The sequence below is a fragment of the Gigantopelta aegis genome, chromosome 3, assembly GCF_016097555.1.
Source record: "Gigantopelta aegis isolate Gae_Host chromosome 3, Gae_host_genome, whole genome shotgun sequence".
Lineage (NCBI taxonomy): Eukaryota > Metazoa > Mollusca > Gastropoda > Neomphalida > Peltospiridae > Gigantopelta > Gigantopelta aegis.
Window position 1 is genome coordinate 95,551,661 of NC_054701.1, and position 27,579 is coordinate 95,579,239.

Below are 27,579 nucleotides of genomic sequence, written 5' to 3' on the forward strand. Positions count from 1 at the left end.
TCATACAGTGTAAAGCGGTTCATACAGTGTGTAAAGCGGTTCATACAGTGTAAAGCTGTTCATACAGTGTGTAAAGCTGTTCATACAGCGTGTAAAGCTGTTCATACAGTGTGTAAAGCGGTTCATACAGCGTGTGTAAAGCTGTTCATACAGTGTAAAGCGGTTCATACAGTGTGTAAAGCGGTTCATGCTGTGTGTAAAGCGGTTCATGCTGTGTGTAAAGTGGTTCATGCTGTGTGTAAAGTGGTTCATGCAGTGTGTAAAACGGTTCATGCAGTGTGTAAAGTGGTTCATGCTGTGTGTAAAGCGGTTCATGCAGTGTGTAAAGTGGTTCATGCAGTGTGTAAAGTGGTTCATGCAGTGTGTAAAGCTGTGTAAAGTGGTTCATACAGTGTGTAAAGCGGTTCATACAGCGTGTAAAGCGGTTCATGCAGTGTGTAAAGCGGTTCATACAGTGTGTAAAGCTGTGTAAAGCGGTTCATACAGTGTGTAAAGCTGTGTCAAGCGGTTCATGCAGTGTGTAAAGTGGTTCATACAGTGCGTAAAGCGGTTCATACAGTGTGTAAAGCTGTGTAAAGCGGTTCATGCAGTGTGTAAAGCGGTTCATGCAGTGTGTAAAGCGGTTCATGCAGTGTGTAAAGCAGTTCATACAGTGTGTAAAGCGGTTCATGCAGTGTGTAAAGTGGTTCATGCAGTGTGTAAAGTGGTTCATACAGTGTGTAAAGCAGTTCATGCAGTGTGTAAAGTGGTTCATACAGTGTGTAAAGCGGTTCATGCAGTGTGTAAAGCGGTTCATGCAGTGTGTAAAGCGGTTCATGCAGTGTGTAAAGCGGTTCATGCAGTGTGTAAAGCGGTTCATGCAGTGTGTAAAGCGGTTCATGCAGTGTGTAAAGCGGTTCATACAGTGTTTAAAGCGGTTCATACAGTGTGTAAAGCTGTGTAAAGCGGTTCATGCAGTGTGTAAAACGGTTCATACAGTGTGTAAAGTGGTTCATACAGTGTGTAAAGCGGTTCATGCAGTGTGTAAAGTGGTTCATGCAGTGTGTAAAGTGGTTCATGCAGTGTGTAAAGCGGTTCATGCAGTGTGTAAAGTGGTTCATGCAGTGTGTAAAGCGGTTCATGCAGTGTGTAAAGTGGTTCATACAGTGTGTAAAGCGTTCATACAGTGTGTAAAGCTGTGTAAAGCGGTTCATGCAGTGTGTAAAGTGGTTCATACAGTGTGTAAAGCGTTCATACAGTGTGTAAAGCTGTGTAAAGCGGTTCATGCAGTGTGTAAAGTGGTTCATACAGTGTGTAAAGCTGTGTAAAGCGGTTCATGCAGTGTGTAAAGTGGTTCATGCAGTGTAAAGCGGTTCATGCAGTGTGTAAAGTGGTTCATACAGTGTGTAAAGCGGTTCATACAGTGTGTAAAGCAGTTCATGCAGTGTGTAAAGTGGTTCATACAGTGTGTAAAGCGGTTCATACAGTGTGTAAAGCGGTTCATGCAGTGTGTAAAGCAGTTCATGCAGTGTGTAAAGTGGTTCATACAGTGTGTAAAGCGGTTCATACAGTGTGTAAAGCAGTTCATGCAGTGTGTAAAGTGGTTCATACAGTGTGTAAAGCGGTTCATGCAGTGTGTAAAGCAGTTCATGCAGTGTGTAAAGTGGTTCATACAGTGTGTAAAGCGGTTCATACAGTGTGTAAAGCTGTGTAAAGCAGTTCATGCAGTGTGTAAAGTGGTTCATACAGTGTGTAAAGCGGTTCATACAGTGTGTAAAGCTGTGTAAAGCGGTTCATGCAGTATGTAAAGTGGTTCATACAGTGTAAAGCGGTTCATACAGTGTGTAAAGCGGTTCATGCAGTGTGTAAAGCGGTTCATGCAGTGTGTAAAGTGGTTCATGCAGTGTGTAAAGTGGTTCATACAGTATGTAAAGTGGTTCATACAGTGTGTAAAGCTGTGTAAAGCGGTTCATGCAGTGTGTAAAGTGGTTCATATAGTGTGTAAAGCGGTTCATACAGTGTGTAAAGCTGTTCATACAGTGTGTAAAGCGGTTCATACAGTGTGTAAAGCTGTTCATGCAGTGTGTAAAGTGGTTCATACAGTGTGTAAAGTGGTTCATGCAGTGTGTAAAGCGGTTCATACAGTGTGTAAAGCTGTGTAAAGCAGTTCATGCAGTATGTAAAGTGGTTCATACAGTGTGTAAAGCGGTTCATACAGTGTGTAAAGCTGTGTAAAGCGGTTCATGCAGTGTGTAAAGTGGTTCATGCAGTGTGTAAAGTGGTTCATGCAGTATGTAAAGTGGTTCATACAGTGTGTAAAGCGGTTCATACAGTGTGTAAAGCTGTTCATGCAGTGTGTAAAGTGGTTCATACAGTGTGTAAAGTGGTTCATGCAGTGTGTAAAGCAGTTCATACAGTGTGTAAAGTGGTTCATGCAGCGTGTAAAGCGGTTCATGCAGCGTGTAAAGCGGTTCATGCAGTGTGTAAAGCTGTGTAAAGTGGTTCATGCAGTGTGTAAAGTGGTTCATACAGTGTGTAAAGCGGTTCATACAGTGTGTAAAGCTGTGTAAAGCGGTTCATACAGCGTGTAAAGTGGTTCATACAGTGTGTAAAGCTGTTCATGTAGTGTGTAAAGCGGTTCATGCAGTGTGTAAAGCGGTTTTGTGCTTCATACTTTTACTTTTGTAAACATAAAAAATTATCATGTTCAATTCTTAATTCTATTTAACACAATACTAAATACACAAATGTTCATAAACTAAAGTCTTTTCTGTTAAAAAGGATGTGTATCCACTACATAAACTAAGTGTATATTAAATGTATTTTAAAATGTGTAACATGTCTGGTAAAATTAACATTCAATTTAAAAATAATAACAATAGCATTAATATTAATTAACATGATACCTATAGGCCGGGCCTTCTTTAATTATGGAGTCAACCGAGTTTCTGTTACCGTATTACTTTACCCCTTAAAGTAATGTGAAGAACCAGTCAACTATATTATGAAATGAGCCTAAACTAATGTGCAATATATGATGCCAGTGTTGGCTAACGCTAATGCACCACTAACAATTATATGACATTAAACAAGCTTCCATTTCGTATCATATTTATGTCCTGAGTGAAATAATTAGTTGTCATGAGCTTTAGCGAGTGACAATGAAAATTATTTCATGAGGGACATGAAACGAAACGGTAGTGAGTCCAACATCCTTAATTTATATCGCTCAACTTGTTTGGTTGACATTCTGGTAAGGTGATAGTGTGCCAATTGTATAACATCTCATCCGATGTTCTAGTGGGACGCAACACCAAGATATGTTTTAACCATACAGGTAATAAAACTAGATTTGTGAGTCAAACCAGCAAATACACTGTGACAGAATGGAAAACAGACGAGGGTCACCTCCTAAACATAATTAACCTGACAAGTTAAACACAAAATACATCAGACAGCCCAGTGGTAAAGCACTCACTCGATGTGAGGTCAGTGTGGGATCGATCCCTGTTGGTGGGCCCATTGGGCTATTTCTCATTCTAACCAGTGCGCCACGACTGGTATATCAAAGGCCGCGGTATGTGCTATCCTGTCTGTGGGATGGTGCATATAAAAGATCCCTTGCTGCATTAGGAAAAATGTAGCGGGTTTCCTCTGATGACTGTATGTGAGAATTACCAAATGTTTGATATCCAATAACAGATGATTAATTAATCAATGTGCTCCAGTGGTGACGTTAAACAAAACCAACTTTATTTACATGAGACAGACAGCAAATAATTAATGTAATTAACCTTACAAAATGAACAAGCAGTAGCGCTGCGGTACACATATTATGATCTTGATGCATAGTTCTATTAAAAAGAATAATAGCAAACAAACAGTGAATAACGAGAACATAACAATGCCACTATCACCGAAAAGAGTAAAACAACAAATAAATTATACACGTAGTTTTATTTTAAACAAACAGTTCTTCTAGAAATAATAGATAAAAATAAAAGCGATTATGCAGAATTCAAGCAACATGTTGCAGTCTCTGTGCATATTTTAGATAAAGTAATACCGTACAGTGATAAACACCTGCAAAGAATATAAACTATAAGTACATGTATAGCATGCACATATTGCAATTTTCTACTAAATTAAAAGTTTTCTGCAACCCACATCAAAATGTATCAAAAGTATTCATTCAGATTTTTAAACATGTCTAATATGTTGACTTTGTTAAAGTTCTATGTCGCTAACATTGCACTTTTTTGGATTTCACTGAATTTTAAGATGGCTAAAATTTTACGATTTACAGTATCCATTGTTTTACCCGAAATTCTTGTTTCAATACCATCCTGGCATAAATTCCTCATATTAAAAGCTAGAAATTCTTGTTTCAATCCCATCCTGGCATTTCCTCATATTAAAAGCTAGAAATTCTTGTTTCAATACCATCCTAGCATAAATTCCTCATATTAAAAGCTAGAAATTCTTGTTTCAATACCATCCTGGCATTTCCTTATATTAAAAGCTAGAAATTCTTGTTTCAATACCATCCTGGCATAAATTCCTTATATTAAAAGCTAGAAACTCTTGTTTCAATCCCATCCTGGCATTTCCTCATTAACAGCTAGAAATTCTTGTTTCAATACCATCCTGGCATTTCCTCATATTAAAAGCTAGAAATTCTTGTTTCAATCCCATCCTGGCATTTCCTCATATTAAAAGCTAGAAATTCTTGTTTCAATACCATCCTGGCATAAATTCCTCATATTAAAAGCTAGAAACTCTTGTTTCAATCCCATCCTGGCATTTCCTCATTAACAGCTAGAAATTCTTGTTTCAATACCATCCTGGCATTTCCTCATATTAAAAGCTATTAATTCTTGACATATCTTGGGTTATTATTCCCAGGAAATCTCGAGATATCCCAAGGCAATTCGGTAGAGACATAATTCAACAAACAGAGTTAAACTGTTTTTGTTTCAAATAGAGACGAAGTAATACGTTTGCGTGTACTGTAAACATATCATGTAACTAATGCATACACTGTAAGCAGCGAGTAAATAGAGACATTAATTTCTTTAATTACCTGCAGATCTAGGGTTAGTGGCACACACATGTATATATTTGATATTTCCAAATAAAATCTACACATTACTACAAAATAATGAACTTCTGATAATAAATAATTATTAAAACAGCTTGACTTAATCTGGTTATTGCTATTTTCTGTAACTTAAAAACTAATTAGTCCCAGATCATAATGCTGTAGTTTCAATCTGTTAAAAAGTAATTTTACATAATGTAGTGTTTTCCCTAGCTTGTTTTAGCATGGTGTAGCACCATGCCTCAGTAGTCTAGCACCATCTAGCCTTAATCAGCACCATGCTGCCCTGAGATTAAACAAGCCTTTTTCAGTAATTAATTCTAAAATTGCCTTTATAAAATACCCAAAAAGATATTACTAATTAATAAAATATACCTTTTATATAATTTGCCATTCATTTATTAAAGCAATCACATAAATTACAGTAATGTTTATTTCAATTAATGTTTTTGTATTTTTACCAAATGGTTACACTGAATGGTTATAGTGTCAATGGCTATAACGTGGAATGGTTAGTGTCAAACACTGAATGGTTATAGTGTCAAATGGTTACTATGAATGGTTATAATGTGAAATGGTTACACTGAATGGTTATAGTGTCAAATAATTACACTGAATGGTTATAGTGTCAAATGGTTACTATGAATGGTTATAGTGTCAAATAGTTATACTGTGAATGGTTATAGTGTCAAATGGTTACTATGAATGGTTATAGTGTCAAATAGTTACACTGTGAATGGTTATAGTGTCAAATGGTTACTATGAATGGTTATAGTGTCAAATAGTTACACTGTGAATGGTTATAGTGTCAGATAGTTACACTGAATGATTATAGTGTCAAATGGTTACTGTGAAATGGTTATAGTGTCAAATGGTTACCGTGAAATGGTTATAGTGTCAAATGGTTACCGTGAAATGGTTATAGTGTCAAATGGTTACCGTGAAATGGGTACAGCATGCAACAATTTCTATTAGACTGGTATAATTAAGTACACTTCTTGAGTCAGTCTATACAGTTGTGATTTCTTGTTTTTGCTATATTTGATTAATTGCATGTAAGATCAATTAAAAGTCAGTAATAAGAATACAAACTACAATAGGAATGTGAGAACACAGCATAAATAAGTAACACCTGAAAGCATATATAGAATGTAAAAGTTATGATAATGTAAAATGATCATCTCAAAAAATCCTCATAACATTTGATAAAAGCTAATTTGTAAATCATCATATTTGATTAGACACAGTTATTTAAAGACAAGGCTACACAGGAGTTGACCTACTAAAGGAAGGGTCACACAGGAGATGACCTAAAGGATGGAACATGCACATTGTGACACAGCTGACCTACTAAAGGCATGGTCACACAGATTACTGGACTTGAAGTATACACTCTATGTAGTATACACTCTATGTACAATCCTCTTCAGCTAACTCTCACTAACTTCCAAAATAGTCAGCATTACATATATGTCAAATAAAAAATAAAAATACTAAAAATTCTGATTGAATATTTTATGGCCTGAACGACTCAGATTAATTGACATTTAATTATGAAGTGTTCACACCTAACGTTTTTCAGGTTCTCCACCATTAATCCATGACTGTGTACAAAGCAAGTGTCCCCTACTATTTTTACAAGACGACATCAATTTATCAACCAAGACAATGACCGGGTAAAGTCAGGCTAATCAATGCAAAGTTTTTAATAACTACGCTAAAGACTGATATACCAAAAATATTGATAACAAGTGTGATATTAAGTCTAATTGCAATATATTTCAAATATTTTCAAGCAGTATTTTGGTGAGCCATTTGTTGGTCAACTACCATATAATCTTGCCTTTAAAACAGTTTGATATCTAACATAAGCCAGTAGACAGTAAAAAGACTTACTTTGATATCTAACATAAGCCAGTACAGTTAAAAGACTTACTTTGATATCTAACATAAGCCAGTAGACAGTAAAAATACCTACTTTGATAACTAACATAAGCCAGTACAGTAAAAAGACTTACTTTGATATCTAACATAAGCCAGTACAGTTAAAAGACTTACTTTGATATCTAACATAAGCCAGTACAGTTAAAAGACTTACTTTGATATCAAACATAAGCCAGTACAGTTAAAAGACTTACTTTGATATCTAACATAAGCCAGTAGACAGTAAAAAGACTTACTTTGATATGTAACATAAGCCAGTGCAGTTAAAAGACTTACTTTGATATGTAACATAAGCCAGTACAGTTAAAAGACTTACTTTGATATCTAACATAAGCCAGTACAGTTAAAAGACTTACTCTGATATTCAACAAAAACCAGTAGACAGTAAAATAAGAGAGAATTTGATATTCAACATAAACCAGTTGACAGTAAGATAAGAGATAATTTGATATTCAACATAAACCAGTAGACAGTAAGATAAGAGATAATTTGATATTCAACATAAACCAGTTGACAGTAAGATAAGAGATAATTTGATATTCAACATACTGTGAAATCACTTTGATTCATGGTTGTTTAATTTTTGTGTAATTCATGTCCTAGTGAACTTAACAAATTTAAGAACACAACAGAAATATACCACATGTATACTGATAATAAAAATGGACGATACATTCTAGAACCACAAATTTAAGTACCCAACAAAATGTATTTTATAGCCAAACCACAAACACTTAGACCCATGAAAATAAAGGATTTCACAGTAAACAGTGATGTAGCGGTTAACTAAATATGTAAATCAATACAACAATTTGGAGTGTATGATAAATACTGGTATATAATGTACAAAGTACATGCATAAATTACATATTTAAATGATATGAGGGAAACAAGCAAATATTGCTTCATGTAAAATCATAATCTACATATTAAACAGGTTCATTAAAATGGAATACAAACATGATTATATAAACCACCTGCATTTCATACATATATATTATGTAATTACTATATATATCAAGTTAATGTACACTGACATAAACTGATGGAAAGAAATAAGTGAACATGTGACATACGAGACCAAACTGAATTCACTACTACAGTACCGTAGTTATGTCTGTGTACAATACACACTACTACAGTACCGTAGTTATGTCTGTATACAATACACACTATTACAGTACGTAGTTATGTCTGTATACAATACACACTACTACAGTACCATAGTTATGTCTGTATACAATACACACTACTACAGTACGTAGGTTTGTCTGTGTACAATACACACTACTACAGTACGTAGTTATGTCTATGTACAATACACACTACTACAGTACGTAGTTATGTCTGTATACAATACACACTACTACAGTACCGTAGTTATGTCTGTGTACAATACACACTACTACAGTACCGTAGTTATGTCTGTGTACAATACACACTACTACAGTACCGTAGTTATGTCTGTATACAATACACACTATTACAGTACGTAGTTATGTCTGTATACAATACACACTACTACAGTACCATAGTTATGTCTGTATACAATACACACTACTACAGTACGTAGGTTTGTCTGTGTACAATACACACTACTACAGTACGTAGTTATGTCTATGTACAATACACACTACTACAGTACGTAGTTATGTCTGTATACAATACACACTACTACAGTATTACAGTATGTAGTTATGTCTGTGTACAATACACACTACTACAGTACGTAGTTATGTCTGTATACAATGCACACTACTACAGTACGTAGGTTTATGTCTGTGTACAATACACACTACTACAGTACCGTAGTTATGTCTGTGTACAATACACACTACTACAGTACCATAGTTATGTCTGTATACAATACACACTACTACAGTACGTAGGTTTGTCTGTGTACAATACACACTACTACAGTACCATAGTTATGTCTGTATACAATACACAGTTCTGATGTGGAATTGCAGTCCTCTTGTCTTGACTGCCAGTAAAGGTATTAAGGTTCAAGTATCAATCAATTTGTCGTTACTGTTTACGTGTTGCCTTATTTCTTTCTATCAATATATGTATCAAAATTCTAGATAGATGTAACGACCATTTAGGAGATATAAAATAAATACAAATCTAAATACAAGGACAAAGTGAATACAATGGAATTTCAGTACTTCCAATAAGTACGCCATCACAACCCCAGAAACATTACAACGGCTATAACATCTTTAAATACATTAACCATATCAGGTGTATATTATCACAAGCCCAGATATATTACAAAGACTATAATGTCTTTAAATATATTAACCATACCAGGTTTAGTTTATATTATCACAACCCCAGATATATTACAAAGGCTATACTATCTTTAAACAGGTGTATATTATCGAAACTTGAGTACATCAGTATGTAGCATACACTGGCCATCACAACCCAGGATACGAAGGCCATTCTTGCATGATTAATACAATCGATGGTTATATAAAATAAATTAGTTAACTACTGATCTAATACTGTATGTCACAGATTTATTGCACACTGAAAACATTTGGCAATCAAGCGAGAAGAAGAATAGGTAGAAAATGACATTATATAACTAGACAAACCGTCCTGCCAAACTAGAGCTAACAGGTGACAAGTAGTGTAACATCTAGTTCACATGCAAGAGACTTCTCAAACAGATTGCTCTCCCTTGTCACACTTGTTCAACACACTTGTCAAAGATTAACTAATACTTACTCTAAAACTCAACAATGGTTTTGTTGTGAACACATACTGCTTTCCTATGCTACAAAATATTATGATGATGTCTTAATGACAAACACATATTCTTAAAATATGTCAAATGAGAAAAGGAAATTGTGTTGACATAATTCACAGAATGCTATTGGGTAATATTACGCCATCATATCCGTGCAGTAGGTTTGAAACCTGCCAACTGACACTTTTTGTTTTTAAATATTCTGCATAACACTCTGGTTGGTTAAATACAGATCACATGATATGAAATGAAAGGAATATATTTACGGACACCTCAGCACATGTGAAACAACTGTTGTTTGGTGTCTAGCATGTGCTTTCATGTCATGTCTCCTGTGAATACAGGTCATATTAACCCTACCAACTCAGTCACACGGATGTAAATTTGTTAATCATGTAAAACAAAATATTACCTTTAAACAATTCTCTACATTTTACAAATTTCAGTAAATTTAGTTTGTTTTCATTTTTCCAACAGCTGATGACAAACGTTTTGAAAATGCAATTTTTTTTTCTTTTATTATATTCCAAGAATGTAATTTCATGCAGTCAAAGCTGGCTCACACATTCATTCATCTTTCTCATCTACCATTCTCATTATCTTAATATATTTTTTTTTCTCCAATATCAAAATGATTTAAATATGTTTCGACCATTTCTGTCAGTTTCCGCCAACTCTGTCTTCTGAGCTGTCCACACCATCGCCTGCCTGTCTCAACTTACTCCATGGGTGCAGTCTCCATGTACTTCCCTGCACCCACCTGGCATCCTTGTTCTCTACTGCTAATAAAGCTGGTCTGACCCACGGCACTAACTAATGACCGCCGGTAGTTGGGGTGCATAGCAGGTGGTTACAAGTGCCTCTTAACAACCTACTGAACACTACAAAGTGGTCAGACTAAGCCAACAGCTAAAAGCTGATGGGGGAATTACAGGTGTGTGGCATGGATAGCCACAAGAGACAAGCACCTGTCACGGTGGGAGAGATCAGGACTGGGATGTGGAGGTGGACAGCAAAAGAAGTTGAAAGATGGGAGGAGTTGCCAGATCTGGAAGAAATGAGATGGAATTCAAGCAATGGGATAAAAAAAAAAAAAAAAAATCTTTTTAGTATTATTAAAGAAACTGTCTCTGTGTTTAATTATCATTTAATTAAATTTTATCTTATTATAATCCAATTCATTTAATGCCATCTTCAGTGTCCAGAAATATTTACACAAACTGAACACAAAAATGATTACTTTTGGAAGTATTCATAAGATTCATTGGCAGATGTAACACGAAGGAAAAACATGCTTAATGTTGGTAGTACTTCTATACTGTCACGGCCAACTTCACACACAGAATTACTAGTTTCAATGAAGGGTACACTAATACTTTCTGACACGAGTCTCAAGAAAATCAATCCTTGGAGCGAGCTTTAGTGAGCTCTGGGGATTGATTTTCTTGAGACGAGTGTCAGAAAAACATCTACAAAAAGACGAGTGCCGGAAATATTTTCTAGTTCAATCAGTATTATAATTTTAGTGTAATTATTGTTAAAATCACTCCATTTTATTTTTGAACAGTGATGTCACTCCTTTCCTGCGCTGATAAATATTACTGTACGAAAAGAAATACATGCAGTGTTACATATTACATAATGTCATGTATTACCTTGCTGACAGAATGACGTAAACAACAGGTAGCAATGACCAGCTACCTCCTGAATGACACCGCCAATGAAAAAGGTGCATTACTATGTAGGGACATGTGCCAGATGGTTTCCCTAGCATGGTTTTCTAGCACCTTTCTACCATATAACTGAACTAGAATACTTTTAGTAGACGAGACCACGTTGTCTTGCTAAGTCAGAGAGACAAGTTGTCTGGCATTCCAAGGCCAGGTGAGAACGACTCTATCACTGGATTCAGCTGATAAATCCCATCATGGTCTTCAGTTTTCCAATCACAGAATCAATGTCTGATCGGTCGACTAGGTTTGTAGCAACGTTCTCAAGATGACGTTTACACTCGCAACAAAAGTTTGGATCTGTAAAAAACAAGAAGAAATATTCCACAACAAAGCTATCAATAATTAAGTTTAAAGATGAGAAAAAACCTTCAAGATTAAGTATTTAATTAAGTGTGATAAATTTCTTCGCTCATTTGAAATCCAAGATGACCACCATAATAATTTATCTCTGATAGTATTATGATTATGTGATCTACTCTACTACTAGAGTTATTCCATACAGAATTTGTTTCATGGGAGTACTGTCCTAATAGCAAAAACATGCAAATAAGCTAAATTAAGCAATTTAATTTAATGTTTATATATGACAAAAGTCTTTAAAAAATTATAAAACCTTAATAAAATTTGCATATATCAACCACTTAAAAAAAAATTCTAACAAAAATATGAAAAACAAAAACTACACTACATTCTTCAGTTGATCAGTGATTATAATAAAGGCTATCAGTCTGAAGACAATCAGCAGGTACAGGGTACATACCCCAGTACCGGCCCCACACAGCATGGGTTGTAATGCATTAATAGAGGTATACGGCCATTAACCCATCTTCTTTCCTTCCCAACTATTAACAGGTAATCAATAACGCACTGTCCTGGATTGATAACACAATTAGCTGAGGTGTATTGCCAAGACAGCATGCTTGAACCGTAACGTGATATACGCACAAAAATCTGGATAAAATTAATAAAAACTGCTTAACATCAAATATTAATCTTACAAGACCAGTTAATTAATAGAGTATGCATCGAAGGTTGACAAAGTGACAGTGAGGTGAAGTCTTACCCGACACAATTGTTTTGAGAGCAACGTCATCAAGGATGTTAGTGAGGAAGGCGAATGTCAGACGTAAACAGAACGGTCGGAGCGATTCATTGAGATTCTTAGCAACACCGACCAGTATCTTCTGTACAACATCGGGGGCAACCTGTGACCTGGTCAACCATAAATATGTAGATAGATCATATAATACACTTCTTTCAAATTTTAATTTAGGATCATTAAATGTATAATATAATTTATTATCTGTTAAGCTATCGTTATAATTATTATACTTTCCAAGAACATGATACTGATAATCAGTTTATTGTGGTATGTGTTTATCTTACCTAAACAGTATTGCATTCATAAGATTGATTAGTTTGTTTTTGTTTAAACCACTGGAGCACATTGATTAATTAATCATTGGCCATTGGATGTTAAACATTTGGTAATTCTGACACATAGTAATCAGAGGAAACCCACTACATTTCTCCTAATGCAGCAAGGCATCTTTTATATGCACTTTCACACAGACAGGAAAACACATGCCATGGCTATGTCCAGTTGTGGTGCACTGGTTGGATGAGAAAAAAACCCAATCAGCTGAATAGATCCACCAAGGTGGTTCGATCCTGCGATGCAAGCACCTCAAGCAAGCCCTCAATCCTGAGCTAACTTCCGCCCCTCACATTGATTACATGATGGAGGTCTAACCTATATCGCACTGCATCAATCAGACTGATACGATTGAGTGTAACCGATATCGCACTGCATCAATCAGACTGATACGACTGAGTGTAACCGATATCGCACTGCATCAATCAGACTGATACGACAGTGTAACCGATATCGCACTGTGTCAATCAGACTGATATGATTGAGTCTAACCTATATCGCACTGCATCAATCAGACTCATATGATTGAGTGTAACCGATATCGCACTGTGTCGATAGGACTGAGTCTAACCTATATCGCACTGCATCAACCAGACTGATATGATTGAGTCTAACCTATATCGCACTGCATCAATCAGACTGATATGATTGAGTCTAACCTATATCGCACTGCATCAATCAGACTCATATGATTGAGTATAACCGATATCGCACTGTGTCGATAGGACTCGCACTGTGTCGATAGGACCGAGTCTAACCTATATCGCACTGCATCAATCAGACTGATATGATTGAGTCTAACCTATATCGCACTGCATCAATAAGACTGATACGATCGAGTCTAACCTATATCGCACTGCATCAACCAGACTGATATGATTGAGTCTAACCTATATCGCACTGCATCAATAAGACTGATACGATTGAGTCTAACCTATATCACACTGCATCAATAAGACTGATACGATCGAGTCTAACCTATATCGCACTGCATCAATCAGACTGATATGATTGAGTGTAACCTATATCGCACTGTGTCGATAGGACTGAGTCTAACCTATATCGCACTGCATCAATAAGACTGATACGATTGAGTCTAACCTACATCGCACCGCATCAATAAGACTGATACGATTGAGTCTAACCTATATCGCACTGCATCAATAAGACTGATATGAATGAGTCTAACCTATATCACACTGCATCAATAAGACTGATTCGATTGACTCTAACCTATATCGCACTGCATCAATAAGACTGATACGATTGAGTCTAACCTACATCGTACTGTGTCAATAAGACTGATATGATTGAGTCTAACCTATACCACACTGCATTAATAAAACTGATTCGATTGAGTCTAACCTATATCACACTGCGTCAATAAGACTGATATGACTGAGTCTAACCTATATCGGAATGCGTCAATAAGACTGATACGACAGAGTCTAACCTACATGTATATTGTACTGCATCAATAAGACTGATATGACTGACTCTAACCTATATCAGACTGCTTCAATAAGATTATACGACTGAGTCTAACCTATATCGGACTGCGTCAATAAGACTGATGGCCGTGCTAGGGTCGAGGTCCATCAAGGAGAGTTCAGGTTTGTACTGTTTGATGACGAACTGCCGCAGGGCGGTGGACAGGTGCTCCTCCTCCAGTACGTCTGTCAATGGCCGGTCGAGGATCCGGTACGCACGGTTGTCTTCGTCTCGCAGAGCCAGTGAACACACGCGACACACGATCTGAAACAGGCCATTGGAACCATGTCTTACATTGGGTGTTTCCATTTAAACAATAAACTGTAATTTGGAACTCAAATCTAATGATTTAAACATACTGTGAAACTATAGAGGCATTTGAAGAATATTAAGAGATTAAACACTTTGAACAAAAAAAGGTTTGTAATATTTTACTGATACTTACAGGATTTGGAATCAAAGAACAGAATACATGTACCTGATTCAGCTAACAATGGACTGGGGGGGGGGGGGGGGATTGATCAGGGTTGGTGAAATTTGGTCTGGGTTGGTGAAATGTGATCTGGGTTGGTGAAATTTAATCTGGGTTGGTGAAATCTAATCTGGGTTGAGCCTGGACAGTTGTGAGTGCTAGGCAAGAGTGAGTCAAAGGCTACTTTTAGATGGGTGGCATGCTCCTCAATATTTTTAATTATAGAATCAGATGTTCTTAATTATAATTTGGTTTATTTGGTATCAGCTTTACTAAGTTTTAAAGGATATTTAGGATGTTTGGAAATGCTTAAATTGACTGACAATGCTGGGAGCAATTTTGCTGTAAAGTTAAAATGCTGTCGATGTCACCTTTAAGTAAATTTAGAGTTTGCCAAACGTCATCTACCTGAGCCTTCATCAGCCTGATGAGGAAGTTCACTTCGACCGACGAGCAGTCCGAGAGGTCTTCGGCATGGTTCAGCGAATCCACGAACACCAGTTGACCGCCAACTGTCTCAACACTGACCGGTCTGGACGAACCACCACAGACGGGATTCACAACTTCACCAGAGTTCTGTCTACTGTCAGTTTCATCTACGTCCAGTGGATCGCATGTAGCACTGTTTGATTGCGTCATGCTGTTGTGTTCCGTCAATTCTGTATTGGGCTGTTGACTACTGACAAGAGCGTGAACGATGTCTATTTCATCATACAGTCGAACATTACTATCTGAACATTGCTTATCATCACCAATGTCTCTTTCATCATACAGCTGAACGTTCTTGTCTAAACATTGCTTGTCGTCACCAATATCGTTACTTTTCATTTCAAGTATTGGGTTTATTTCACCTATTTTACCATCAACTTTAGATAAATCTATCATGTGATTGTGTTTGCTTTCAACATTTACTTCAAAATAAATGGGATTGTCAAAAGCAATTTGTGATTTTGTCTCCTTAACAGAACTCGGTTTAGTAGGACTGTCATCCACCTTGCTTTCTTCACTGCTGCTTTTCAAACGTTCAGCAGAATCACCGTTATTCACATTTTTTTCATTTTCAGTTAAAAAACGTTTGGTAAAATCATCCTCCATCTTCTTTTTCTCACTATTAGTTACCAAAGGATTAGAACAATCATCTTCCATTTTGTTTTCCTCATTGCTAGTTACTGAGGTTTTAGTAGAATGTTCGCTACTATCAGTCAATGAATGTTGTGTTGACCCCGCCTCCACCCTGTGTTCATCACTGTCAGTGAGTGACGATGAGTCAGAATCGTACACCCCGGGCGCTCGGTCATCATCAAAGAACACCCGTCTCTCGGGCTGTCGCAGGTTCTCGAACGACCGAGACTTCTTGAGGATTCCCTCAGCTGGAATCTCGCTGTTCGACACCGCAGAAGAATTATCTAGTTCTTGTACAGACTCAAACCACTTGGCCTTCTTCTGTCTGATACAAAACCAACATAATATATACAAGTAACATATTGTGTGTATGGTGTAGTTTTCAGTGCTGGGTATTCGTCATTGTGTGTATGGTGTAGTTTACAGTGCTGGGTATTCGTCATTGTGTGTATGGTGTAGTTTACAGTGCTGGGTATTCATCAGTGTGTATGGTGTAGTTTACAGTGCTGGGTATTCATCAGTGTGTGTATGGTGTAGTTTACAGTGCTGGGTATTCATCAGTGTGTATGGTGTAGTTTACAGTGCTGGGTATTCATCATTGTGTGTATGGTGTAGTTTACAGTGCTGGGTATTCATCATTGTGTGTATGGTGTAGTTTACAGTGCTGGGTATTCATCAGTGTGTATGGTGTAGTTTTCAGTGCTGGGTATTCGTCATTGTGTGTATGGTGTAGTTTACAGTGCTGGGTATTCGTCATTGTGTGTATGGTGTAGTTTTCAGTGCTGGGTATTCGTCATTGTGTGTATGGTGTAGTTTTCAGTGCTGGGTATTCGTCATTGTGTGTATGGTGTAGTTTTCAGTGCTGGGTATTCGTCATTGTGTGTATGGTGTAGTTTTCAGTGCTGGGTATTCGTCATTGTGTGTATGGTGTAGTTTTCAGTGCTGGGTATTCGTCATTGTGTGTATGGTGTAGTTTTCAGTGCTGGGTATTCGTCTTTGTGTGTATGGTGTAGTTTACAGTGCTGGGTATTCGTCATTGTGTGTATGGTGTAGTTTACAGTGCTGGGTATTCATCATTGTGTGTATGGTGTAGTTTACAGTGCTGGGTATTCATCATTGTGTGTATGGTGTAGTTTACAGTGCTGGGTATTCATCATTGTGTGTATGGTGTAGTTTACAGTGCTGGGTATTCATCATTGTGTGTATGGTGTAGTTTACAGTGCTGGGTATTCATCATTGTGTGTATGGTGTAGTTTTCAGTGCTGGGTATTCATCATTGTGTGTATGGTGTAGTTTTCAGTGCTGGGTATTCATCATTGTGTGTATGGTGTAGTTTACAGTGCTGGGTATTCATCATTGTGTGTATGGTGTAGTTTTCAGTGCTGGGTATTCATCATTGTGTGTATGGTGTAGTTTTCAGTGCTGGGTATTCATCATTGTGTGTATGGTGTAGTTTACAGTGCTGGGTATTCATCATTGTGTGTATGGTGTAGTTTTCAGTGCTGGGTATTCATCATTGTGTGTATGGTGTAGTTTACAGTGCTGGGTATTCATCATTGTGTGTATGGTGTAGTTTACAGTGCTGGGTATTCATCATTGTGTGTATGGTGTAGTTTACAGTGCTGGGTATTCATCATTGTGTGTATGGTGTAGTTTACAGTGCTGGGTATTCATCATTGTGTGTATGGTGTAGTTTTCAGTGCTGGGTATTCATCATTGTGTGTATGGTGTAGTTTACAGTGCTGGGTACTCATCATTGTGTGTATGGTGTAGTTTACAGTGCTGGGTATTCATCATTTTGTGTATGGTGTAGTTTTCAGTGCTGAGTATTCATCATTAATGATGCCAAGCAAAATAATGATTTCAGTGAAGGTGAATAAAACCAATAGAGATAACTTAAAACAATTTAGTAACTCAAATCTTATCACAAACAAACCGATGAAGATTTCAATACTTTCAAAACCAATGTTTGTTTTGTTTAACAACACCACTCAAGCATATTAATTAATTAATCATCGGCTATTGAATGTCAAACATTTGGTAGTTAGGACACATAGTCATCAGAGGAAACATGCTACATTTTTCCTAATGCAGCAAAGGATCTTTTATATGCACTTTCCCACAGACAGGAAAGCACATATTACAGCCTTTGTCCAGTTGTGGTGCACTGGTTGGAATGAGAAAAAACCTAATCAGCTAAATGGATCCACCGAGGTGGTTTGATCCTGCAACACAAGCCCCCCCGAACGAGCACTCAACCAACTGAGCTAAACCCCACCCATTCAAAACCACTTCTAGCTTCACCCCTCCCGTGTGATATTAATGGCATTAAACCACTTCTAGCTTCACCCCTCCCTTGTGATATTAATGGCATTAAACTACTTCTAGCTTCACCCCTCCCTTGTGATATTAATGGCATTAAACCACTTCTAGCTTCACCCCTCCCTTGTGATATTAATGGCATTAAACCACTTCTAGCTTCACCCCTCCCTTGTGATATTAATGGCATTAAACCACTTCTAGCTTCACCCCTCCCTTGTGATATTAATGGCATTAAACTACTTCTAGCTTCACCCCTCCCTTGTGATATTAATGGCATTAAACTACTTCTAGCTTCACCCCTCCCTTGTGATATTAATGGCATTAACAAAGTAGATAAACAAGCTATTGGCCTTTACATATATGAAACATGTTCGGATTCCTGGAAGTAGAAATGAAGATTTTTTAAAAAGTGGTTTAATTTTCCCCCAAATAGAAAATTTTATTGCAAGAAATTTGATGGAAATTTGCACAAATAAAAAAACACTACAGTAACTACATATATTTGCTTTAACCCGACTCACTTCTAAAAAGCACAATTAATAAAAACATTTCAGGAGTAATTTTAAAAACAATTTGGCACTGTAACATAAACAGAGATAGTGTGGTGTAAGACAACGTACTGCAGCTGTGACAGTTTGGCGATGATGTAGAGGAATTGTTTATTAATATAACATAAAGAGAGATAGTGTGGTGTAAGATGACATACTGCAGCTGTGACAGTTTGGCGATGATGTAGAGGAATTGTTTATTAATATAACATAAAGAGAGATAGTGTGGTGTAAGATGACATACTGCAGCTGTGACAGTTTGGCGATGATGTAGAGGAACTGTTTATTAATATAACATAGAGAGAGATAGTGTGGTGTAAGATGACATACTGCAGCTGTGACAGTTTGGCGATGATGTAGAGGAACTGTTTATTAATATAACATAGAGAGAGATAGTATGGTGTAAGATGACGTACTGCAGCTGTGACAGTTTGGCAATGAAGTAGAGGAACTGTTTATTAATATAACATAGAGAGAGATAGTGTGGTGTAAGACAACGTACTGCAGCTGTGACAGTTTGGCGATTATGTAGAGGAACTTGCGGCCATCTGTCTTGATGGTGAGGTCGTCACTGAAGTCACGCACGGCCGTCTGGACAACAATCATGCACGCCTGGTACATGTGCTCCAACAGAAACGTCAGGCTGTTCAAACTCACGCCAAGGTCGGGGTTGGTCACGTCTCCTGTAGAGAAGAAACCTGCTGTAATGTCTACCTATGATTGGCTATTACAATGTAACACACAACTGTCTATGATTTGATTGGCTATTACAGTGTAACACACCAGTGTCTATGATTTGATTGGCTATTACAGTGTAACATCCCAGTGTCTATGATTTGTTTGGCTATTACAGTGTAACATACCAGTGTCTATGATTTGATTGGCTATTACAGTGTAACATACCAGTGTCTATGATTTGTTTGGCTATTACAGTGTAACATACCAGTGTCTATGATTTGTTTGGCTATTACAGTGTAACATACCAGTGTCTATGATTTGATTGGCTATTACAGTGTAACATGCAACTGTCTATGATTTGATTGGCTATTACAGTATAACATACTAGTGTCTATGATTTGATTGGCTATTACAGTGTAACATCCAACTGTCTATGATTTGATTGGCTATTACGGTGTAACATCCAACTGTCTATGATTTGATTGGCTATTACGGTGTAACATACCAGTGTCTATGTTTTGATTGGCTATTACGGTGTAACATACCAGTGTCTATGATTTGATTGGCTATTACAGTGTAACATCCCAGTGTCTATGCTTTGATTGGCTATTACAGTGTAACATCCCAGTGTCTATGCTTTGATTGGCTATTACAGTGTAACATCCCAGTGTCTATGATTTGATTGGCTATTACAGTGTAACATCCCAGTGTCTATGATTTGTTTGGCTATTACAGTGTAACATCCCAGTGTCTACGATTTGATTGGCTATTACAGTGTAACATACCAGTGTCTACGATTTGATTGGCTATTACAGTGTAACATCCCAGTGTCTACGATTTGTTTGGCCATTACAGTGTAACATCCCAGTGTCTACGATTTGATTGGCCATTACAGTGTAACATTCCAGTGTCTACGATTTGATTGGCCATTACAGTGTAACATCCAACTGTCTACGATTTGATTGGCCATTACAGTGTAACATCCAACTGTCTATGATTTGATTGGCTATTACAGTGTAACATCCAACTGTCTATGATTTGATTGGCTATTACAGTGTAACATCCAACTGTCTATGATTTGATTGGCCATTACAGTGTAACATACCAGTGTCTATGATTTGATTGGTCATTACAGTGTAACATCCCAGTGTCTATGATTTAATCGGCCATTACAGTGTAACATCCAAGTGTCTATGATTTGATCAGCCATTACAGTGTAACATACCAGTGTCTATAATTTGATTGACCATTATGGTGTAACATACCAGTGTCTATAATTTGATTGGCAATTACGGTGTAACATACCAGTGTCTATGTTTTGATTGGCAATTACGGTGTAACATACCAGTGTCTATGATTTGATTGGCTATTACAGTGTAACATCCCAGTGTCTGTGATTTGTTTGGCTATTACAGTGTAACATCCCACTGTCTATGATTTGTTTGGCTATTACAGTGTAACATACCAGTGTCTACGATTTGATTGGCTATTACAGTGTAACATACCAGTGTCTACAATTTGATTGGCTATTACAGTGTAACATACCAGTGTCTACGATTTGATTGGTCATTACAGTGTAACATCCCAGTGTCTACGATTTGATTGGCCATTACAATGTAACATACCAGTGTCTATGATTTGATTGGCCGTCTCGTAGAGCATGGTGGCGAGGTTGGACAATGCGCGACATCCTGCCTGGACGATGAGAAGTTCGGTTGAGTGATGCTGCATGGCCCGAAGTACTAACTCGACTCCGGTCTCACGCAGCGGAATCTAAAAATAGATAATAGTCATATGTTTACTTAACACCTGTCTCGTGCAGCAGAATCTAAAAATAGATAAGTCATATGTTTACTTAACACATGACTCGTGCAGCAGAATCTAAAAATTGATAAATCATATGTTTACTTAACACCTGTCTCGTGCAGCAGAATCTAAAAATAGATAAGTCATATGTTTACTTAACACATGACTCGTGCAGCAGAATCTAAAAATTGATAAATCATATGTTTACTTAACACCTGTCTCGTGCAGCAGGATCTAAAAATAGATAAGTCATATGTTTACTTAACAACACCAGTTTTGAAGAAACCTGATGTGTAACATGATAAAAATATACATAAAATTTCAGTTCAAGATCTTGAGGCATTGCAGAAGAAAACTGTTGTCATGCAGAAGGATGACAGAAAACCTATAGTCCCCTCTGGAACTGGTAGGGGACTAACAATCAAATGTGTTTACTGTAACACAACCAGTCTCATGCAGTGGATGAGTGCAACACAATTATATGTCTACTGTCACACAACCAGTCTCATGCAGTGGATGAGTGCAACACAATTATATGTCTACTGTAACACAACCAGTCTCATGCAGTGGATGAGTGCAACACAATTATACGTCTACTGCAACACAACCAGTCTCATGCAGTGGATGAGTGCAACACAATTATACGTCTACTGCAACACAACCAGTCTCATGCAGTGGATGAGTGCAACACAATTATACGTCTACTGCAACACAACCAGTCTCATGCAGTGGATGAGTGCAACACAATTATACGTCTACTGCAACACAACCAGTCTCATGCAGTGGATGAGTGCAACACAACTATACGTCTACTGCAACACAACCAGTCTCATGCAGTGGATGAGTGCAACACAATTATATGTCTACTGCAACACCAGCAGTTTCTTGTAGCATTTAAACGTAAAATGTGTGGTAGAAGTGTGTATCACTCACCTTCTCATGTGGTAGAGGTGTGCAAGACTCATCTTCTCATGTGGTAGAGGTGTGTATGTAAGACTCATCTTCTCATGTGGTAGAGGTGTGTATGTAAGACTCATCTTCTCATGTGGTAGAGGTGTGTATGCAAGACTCATCTTCTCATGTGGTAGAGGTGTGTATGTAAGACTCATCTTCTCATGTGGTAGAGATGTTTATGTAAGTCTCACCTTCTCATGTGGTAGAGGTGTGTAAGACTCATCTTCTCATGTGGTAGAGGTGTGTATGTAAGACTCATCTTCTCATGTGGTAGGTCTGTATGTAAGACTCATCTTCTCATGTGGTAGAGGTGTGTAAGACTCATCTTCTCATGTAATAGGTCTGTATGTAAGACTCATCTTCTCATGTGGTAGAGGTGTGCAAGACTCACCTTCTCATGTGGTAGAGGTGTGTATGTAAGACTCATCTTCTCATGTGGTAGAGGTGTGTAAGACTCACCTTCTCATGTGGTAGAGGTCTGTATGTAAGACTCACCTTCTCGTGTGGTAGAGGTGTGTATGTAAGACTCATCTTCTCATGTGGTAGAGGTGTGTAAGACTCACCTTCTCATGTGGTAGAGGTGTGTATGCAAGACGCATTTTCTCATGTGGTAGAGGTCTGTATGTAAGACTCATCTTCTCATGTGGTAGAGGTGTGTAAGACTCACCTTCTCATGTGGTAGAGGTGTGTAAGACTCACCTTCTCATGTGGTAGAGGTGTGTAAGACTCACCTTCTCATGTGGTAGAGGTGTGTAAGACTCACCTTCTCATGTGGTAGAGGTGTGTATGTAGCAATTTTCGCCAGAATGTCCAGTGAGTTGAGCTGGACGTCCGACTGACCGAGATAGGCGGACATGGTTCCCAGGATAGCGGCGGTGGCATGGCACTGGACGAGAGTGGCCAGGTTGTACTGGATGTGGCTCAGCGAGCGAAGCAACTGGAGGACCAAGATCACCTGCGACACGGGGTCCTGGAACAAAACACAACACTTCACAACATTTACACAAGACGAGGATCACCTGTGACACGGGGTCCTGGAACAAAACACAACACTTCACAACATTTACACAAGACGAGGATCACCTGCGACACGGGGTCCTGGAACAAAACACAACACTTCACAACATTTACACAAGACGAGGATCACCTGCGACACGGGGTCCTGGAACAAAACACAACACTTCACAACATTTGCAGAAAGCAAGAAAACTTCTCACCAATTAAATTAACTTAAAACATTCCTGCTGTGTGCATACAGCTGAAGAGAATTCTAATTTTACACCTCAACACGATGTATAAAACATGGAAGGTATGCTATTGTACACCTCAACACGATGTATAAAACATGGAAGGTATGCTATTGTACACCTCAACACGATGTGTAAAACATGGAAGGTATGCTATTTACACCTCAACACAATGTATAAAACATGGAAGGTATGCTATTTTACACCTCAACACGATGTATAAAACATGGAAGGTATGCTATTTACACCTCAACACGATGTATAAAACATGGAAGGTATGCTATTTACAATGTATTAGTGACATGACAACATATTTTGCACATACAAATAAAAAACAAATCTTAAGAAAATTATTCCTTAGAAATATAAGATATCAACACTAAAGTATTGCTTTGAAAAAAAGTTTGTTTTGACACCACTAAAGCAAATAAAATAAAGTTTGTTTTGTTTAACAACATCACTAGAGCAAATTGATAAATCTTTGGCTGCTAGACGTCAGACAATTAATAAATTAATTCACATACATGTAGTCTTCAGTAAAAATTTGCAGGCACTACGAGAACAAATTGATTTATTAATCACTGGCTATTGGAAACCCAGTACATTTTTTCATTAGCAGGAAGGGATCTTGATATGCACTTTTCTACTGATAGAACGGTCTTTGGTGCAAAAGTCATGAAACACTGATTAGGGGTAGACAGATCTCAGCCTAAATCTGTTGGATTATAACTAGGATTGGGTGGGATATAACCCAATGGTAAAGTGCTCGCCTGATGCGAGGTCAGTCTAGGATCGGTACCTGTCGGTGGGCCCATTAGACTAGTTCTCGTTCCAGCCAGTGGTATGTGCTATCATGATGGTGCATATAAAAGATCCCTCGCTACTAATGGAAAAATGTTTGTAATAGCCGATGATGATTAATAAATCAATGTGCTCTTGTGGTGTCGTTAAACCAAAAACCCATTAACTTTTAACTTTAATGTTTGAGAAAGTTCCCTAGTATACAAGTATAGTAAAAAATATATGGTTCAGAATGACAGATATTATGAGGAACTGTTTGTGTAAATGACAAATATTACCAGGAACTGTGTGACTAAATCACGAATATTACCATGAAATGTAACTAAATCACAAACATTACCAGGAACTGTTTGAGAAAATGACAAATATTACCAGGAACTGTTTGAGAAAATTACAAATATAACCAGGAACTGTTTGAGAAAATTACAAATATTACCAGGAACTGTTTGAGAAAATGACAAGAATTACCAGGAACTGTTTGAGAAAATGACAAGTATTACCAGGAACTGTTTGAGTAACTCTACAAGTAGACAGATGATGGCATCATGAAGGGGTCTGTGGTTATCACCCTCAGGCATTTCCTGCGTCTCTCGTGCTACTCTCTTGAGGAAGTCCATGAGAATATCCTTTCTGTGGTATGCAACATCCTGAAATTAAAACAACATTTACAGTAGCAGTATACAGTTAGCTCCCTTGTGTACCCTGTCACGAAAAGAGTTCACTTGTTGTTGTTGTTTTTGTTTTTGTTTTTTTGTATTTCACCACCAAATATACAGCATACATAAAGCAAATAATAAACATACATATAAGAGAAGCATACATAAATAATTTTAAAAAACCCCAAAAACATGTTATAATAATGGTCTCCCATTTATATATACTAGTATATATCAATAGATTTCCTGTGGAAAAGAAAAAAGGTATATACCGATGATCAACTTGTAATTAGTTATAAACTAAAAACATATACAATAATATATATTTTATACAATTAATTTTGTCCAAATATTCCATTTTTCCTCAAATTTAGTTGTCCTGTTATTTATTGTAGCAATATATTTATCTATATAATAATACATGTTCAGATTGTTCTGGAATCCAGTTAACGTTAGTTTTTGACTTTTGCATTTTGACTTATATATGTATTGTTTCGCAATTAGAAGTATTAAATTGACAATATTATCTTTTTTAGAATAATTAGGATTGCCTAAAATAATTGTTTGTGCAATTATTTGGAGTCTAATTTTAGTTTTCAAGAATATCCAGTTGATAACAGTATTCCAGAATGCTTGAACATGTTTACATAACCAAAAAAGGTGCATTAAATCTTCACTAAACGTATGACAAAATTCACATTTATCTGATTTTTTAATACCATATATAACCAAATGCTTATTTGTTGTTAAAATAAATAAAAATATCTTGTATTGAAAGTAACCGAGCCCTGTGTTCGTGGTTAGCTTGATAGGGATAAGATATAGATTTTCCCACCATTTGTCACTGAGGTAAATATCAAAAATATAATTCTATTTTATTTGTGCGTTTGTTTTGTATTTAGATGTGTGTTCATTTAGGCACTCTTTGTAGAATCTTTTACAAACGTTTATTTTGTATTTAGATGTGTGTTCATTTAGGCACTCTTTGTAGAATCTTTTACAAACGTTTATTTTGTATTTAGATGTGTGTTCATTTAGGCACTCTTTGTAGAAATGTTTACAAACGTTTGTTTTGTATTTAGATGTGTGTTCATTTAGGCACTCTTTGTAGAATCTTTTACAAACGTTTATTTTGTATTTAGATGTGTGTTCATTTAGGCACTCTTTGTAGAAATGTTTACAAATGTTTATTTTAAGAAGTTCTTTCAAACAATTAGGTATTATTGGCATTTGTAATGTTACTAATTCTGTATATATAACTAATTTGTAATATTTTTTGATTGCTAAAATCAAAGCGTTGTAGACTGTAAATGGCGGTATAAGGTCATATTTCATACAAAATTCACCAACTGGTATTATTAAACAGATCTTTTAAAAACAAAATTCTTTTATTTGCCGATGTCTTGTAATAAACATGTTTATTATTGATTTTAATAAAAGAATTATACCAAATTGGTAAGTTTAGTATGTTTGTTTTATCAGTTGTAGATTCACATTTTTCTAAAAATACTGACCATATAAATAATACATTTTTCCAAAACGGATTTGTGCATACCTCTGCTTTTACCTTGCTGTAAGCTGACCCAAAAGTTAATAGTAATTCCGCTTTAGACTGTAAACAATTACTGAATAAACAGGCAATGTCTTGGTTTAGATATACACTTTTCATCCACGATATCTTTTGGGCATTACAAAATATTTTAACATCTATTGCTCTTAAGCCACCATTTTGGTAATCTCGAATTAATGTTTTTCTAGCAATTTTATCAGGCTTTTTATTCCAAATAAACTGAAAGAAATAAGTTTCTAATTTTTTAAAGAAAGCATCTGTTGGGTTTGGGAGTGAAGAAAATAGATAAACAAATTTTGATAAAGCCAGACTTTTGATTACAGCAATTTTTCCTAATGCCGATAAAGAACGTTTTGACCATTGTTCGAGTAACTTTTTAACTTCTTTTAGCTTTCTATTATAATTCAGTTCTTACATTTGATACAGATTAGTAGAAGAGAAATGGACACCAAGAACTGTAAATTCAGTAGTCCATTTTAATTTATATTTTGGACACATTTTTCTGTGATCATTACAATCTTTGCCTAATCTTATTATATTTGTTTTATCAATGTTTACTTTTAGACCTGATATATTTGTAAAATACTGTAGTATTTCCATAGATGCTGTAAAAAAAAATTCACACCAGTCAAGTAGTAATGTGTCATCGGCAAACTGTGATATTTTAAATTCATTACCACATATCTCAATTCCTTTTATATTTTTGTTGTTTCTTACCAAGATCCCAAGAATTTCAACACATAGAATAAAAATATAGGGGGATAAAAGATCACCTTGTCTACATCCTCGGCCATGTTTAAAACGTTCAGTAATAGTACCATTTATGGATAGACATGATTCGCATTCATTGTAGAAAATTCTTATCCATTTCTGAATTGAGGCACCAAATTTAAAGTAAGCTAATACCTTAGTTATAAAATTCCATGAAAGGGTGTCAAAGGCTTTCTCCAAATCTACAAGTA

At 36.6% G+C, this 27,579-nt stretch overlaps 1 protein-coding gene across 1 annotated transcript in view; it reads right to left on the bottom strand.

The window, feature by feature from the left end:
- Positions 1-10,831: 10,831 nt before the first annotated feature.
- Positions 10,832-27,579, bottom strand: part of LOC121367090 — a 53,054-nt gene continuing 36,306 nt past the window's right edge. Inside the window, exons 6-13 of the mRNA XM_041491256.1 lie at positions 24,892-25,038; positions 23,107-23,313; positions 21,209-21,356; positions 19,408-19,588; positions 15,322-16,360; positions 14,497-14,705; positions 12,579-12,727; positions 10,832-11,812 (exon numbers count right to left, since the gene is read on the bottom strand). Of these exons, the coding sequence (XP_041347190.1) occupies positions 11,691-11,812; positions 12,579-12,727; positions 14,497-14,705; positions 15,322-16,360; positions 19,408-19,588; positions 21,209-21,356; positions 23,107-23,313; positions 24,892-25,038 (2,202 nt within the window). The 3' untranslated portion in view covers positions 10,832-11,690. The remainder of the gene's footprint in view (positions 11,813-12,578; positions 12,728-14,496; positions 14,706-15,321; positions 16,361-19,407; positions 19,589-21,208; positions 21,357-23,106; positions 23,314-24,891; positions 25,039-27,579) is intronic.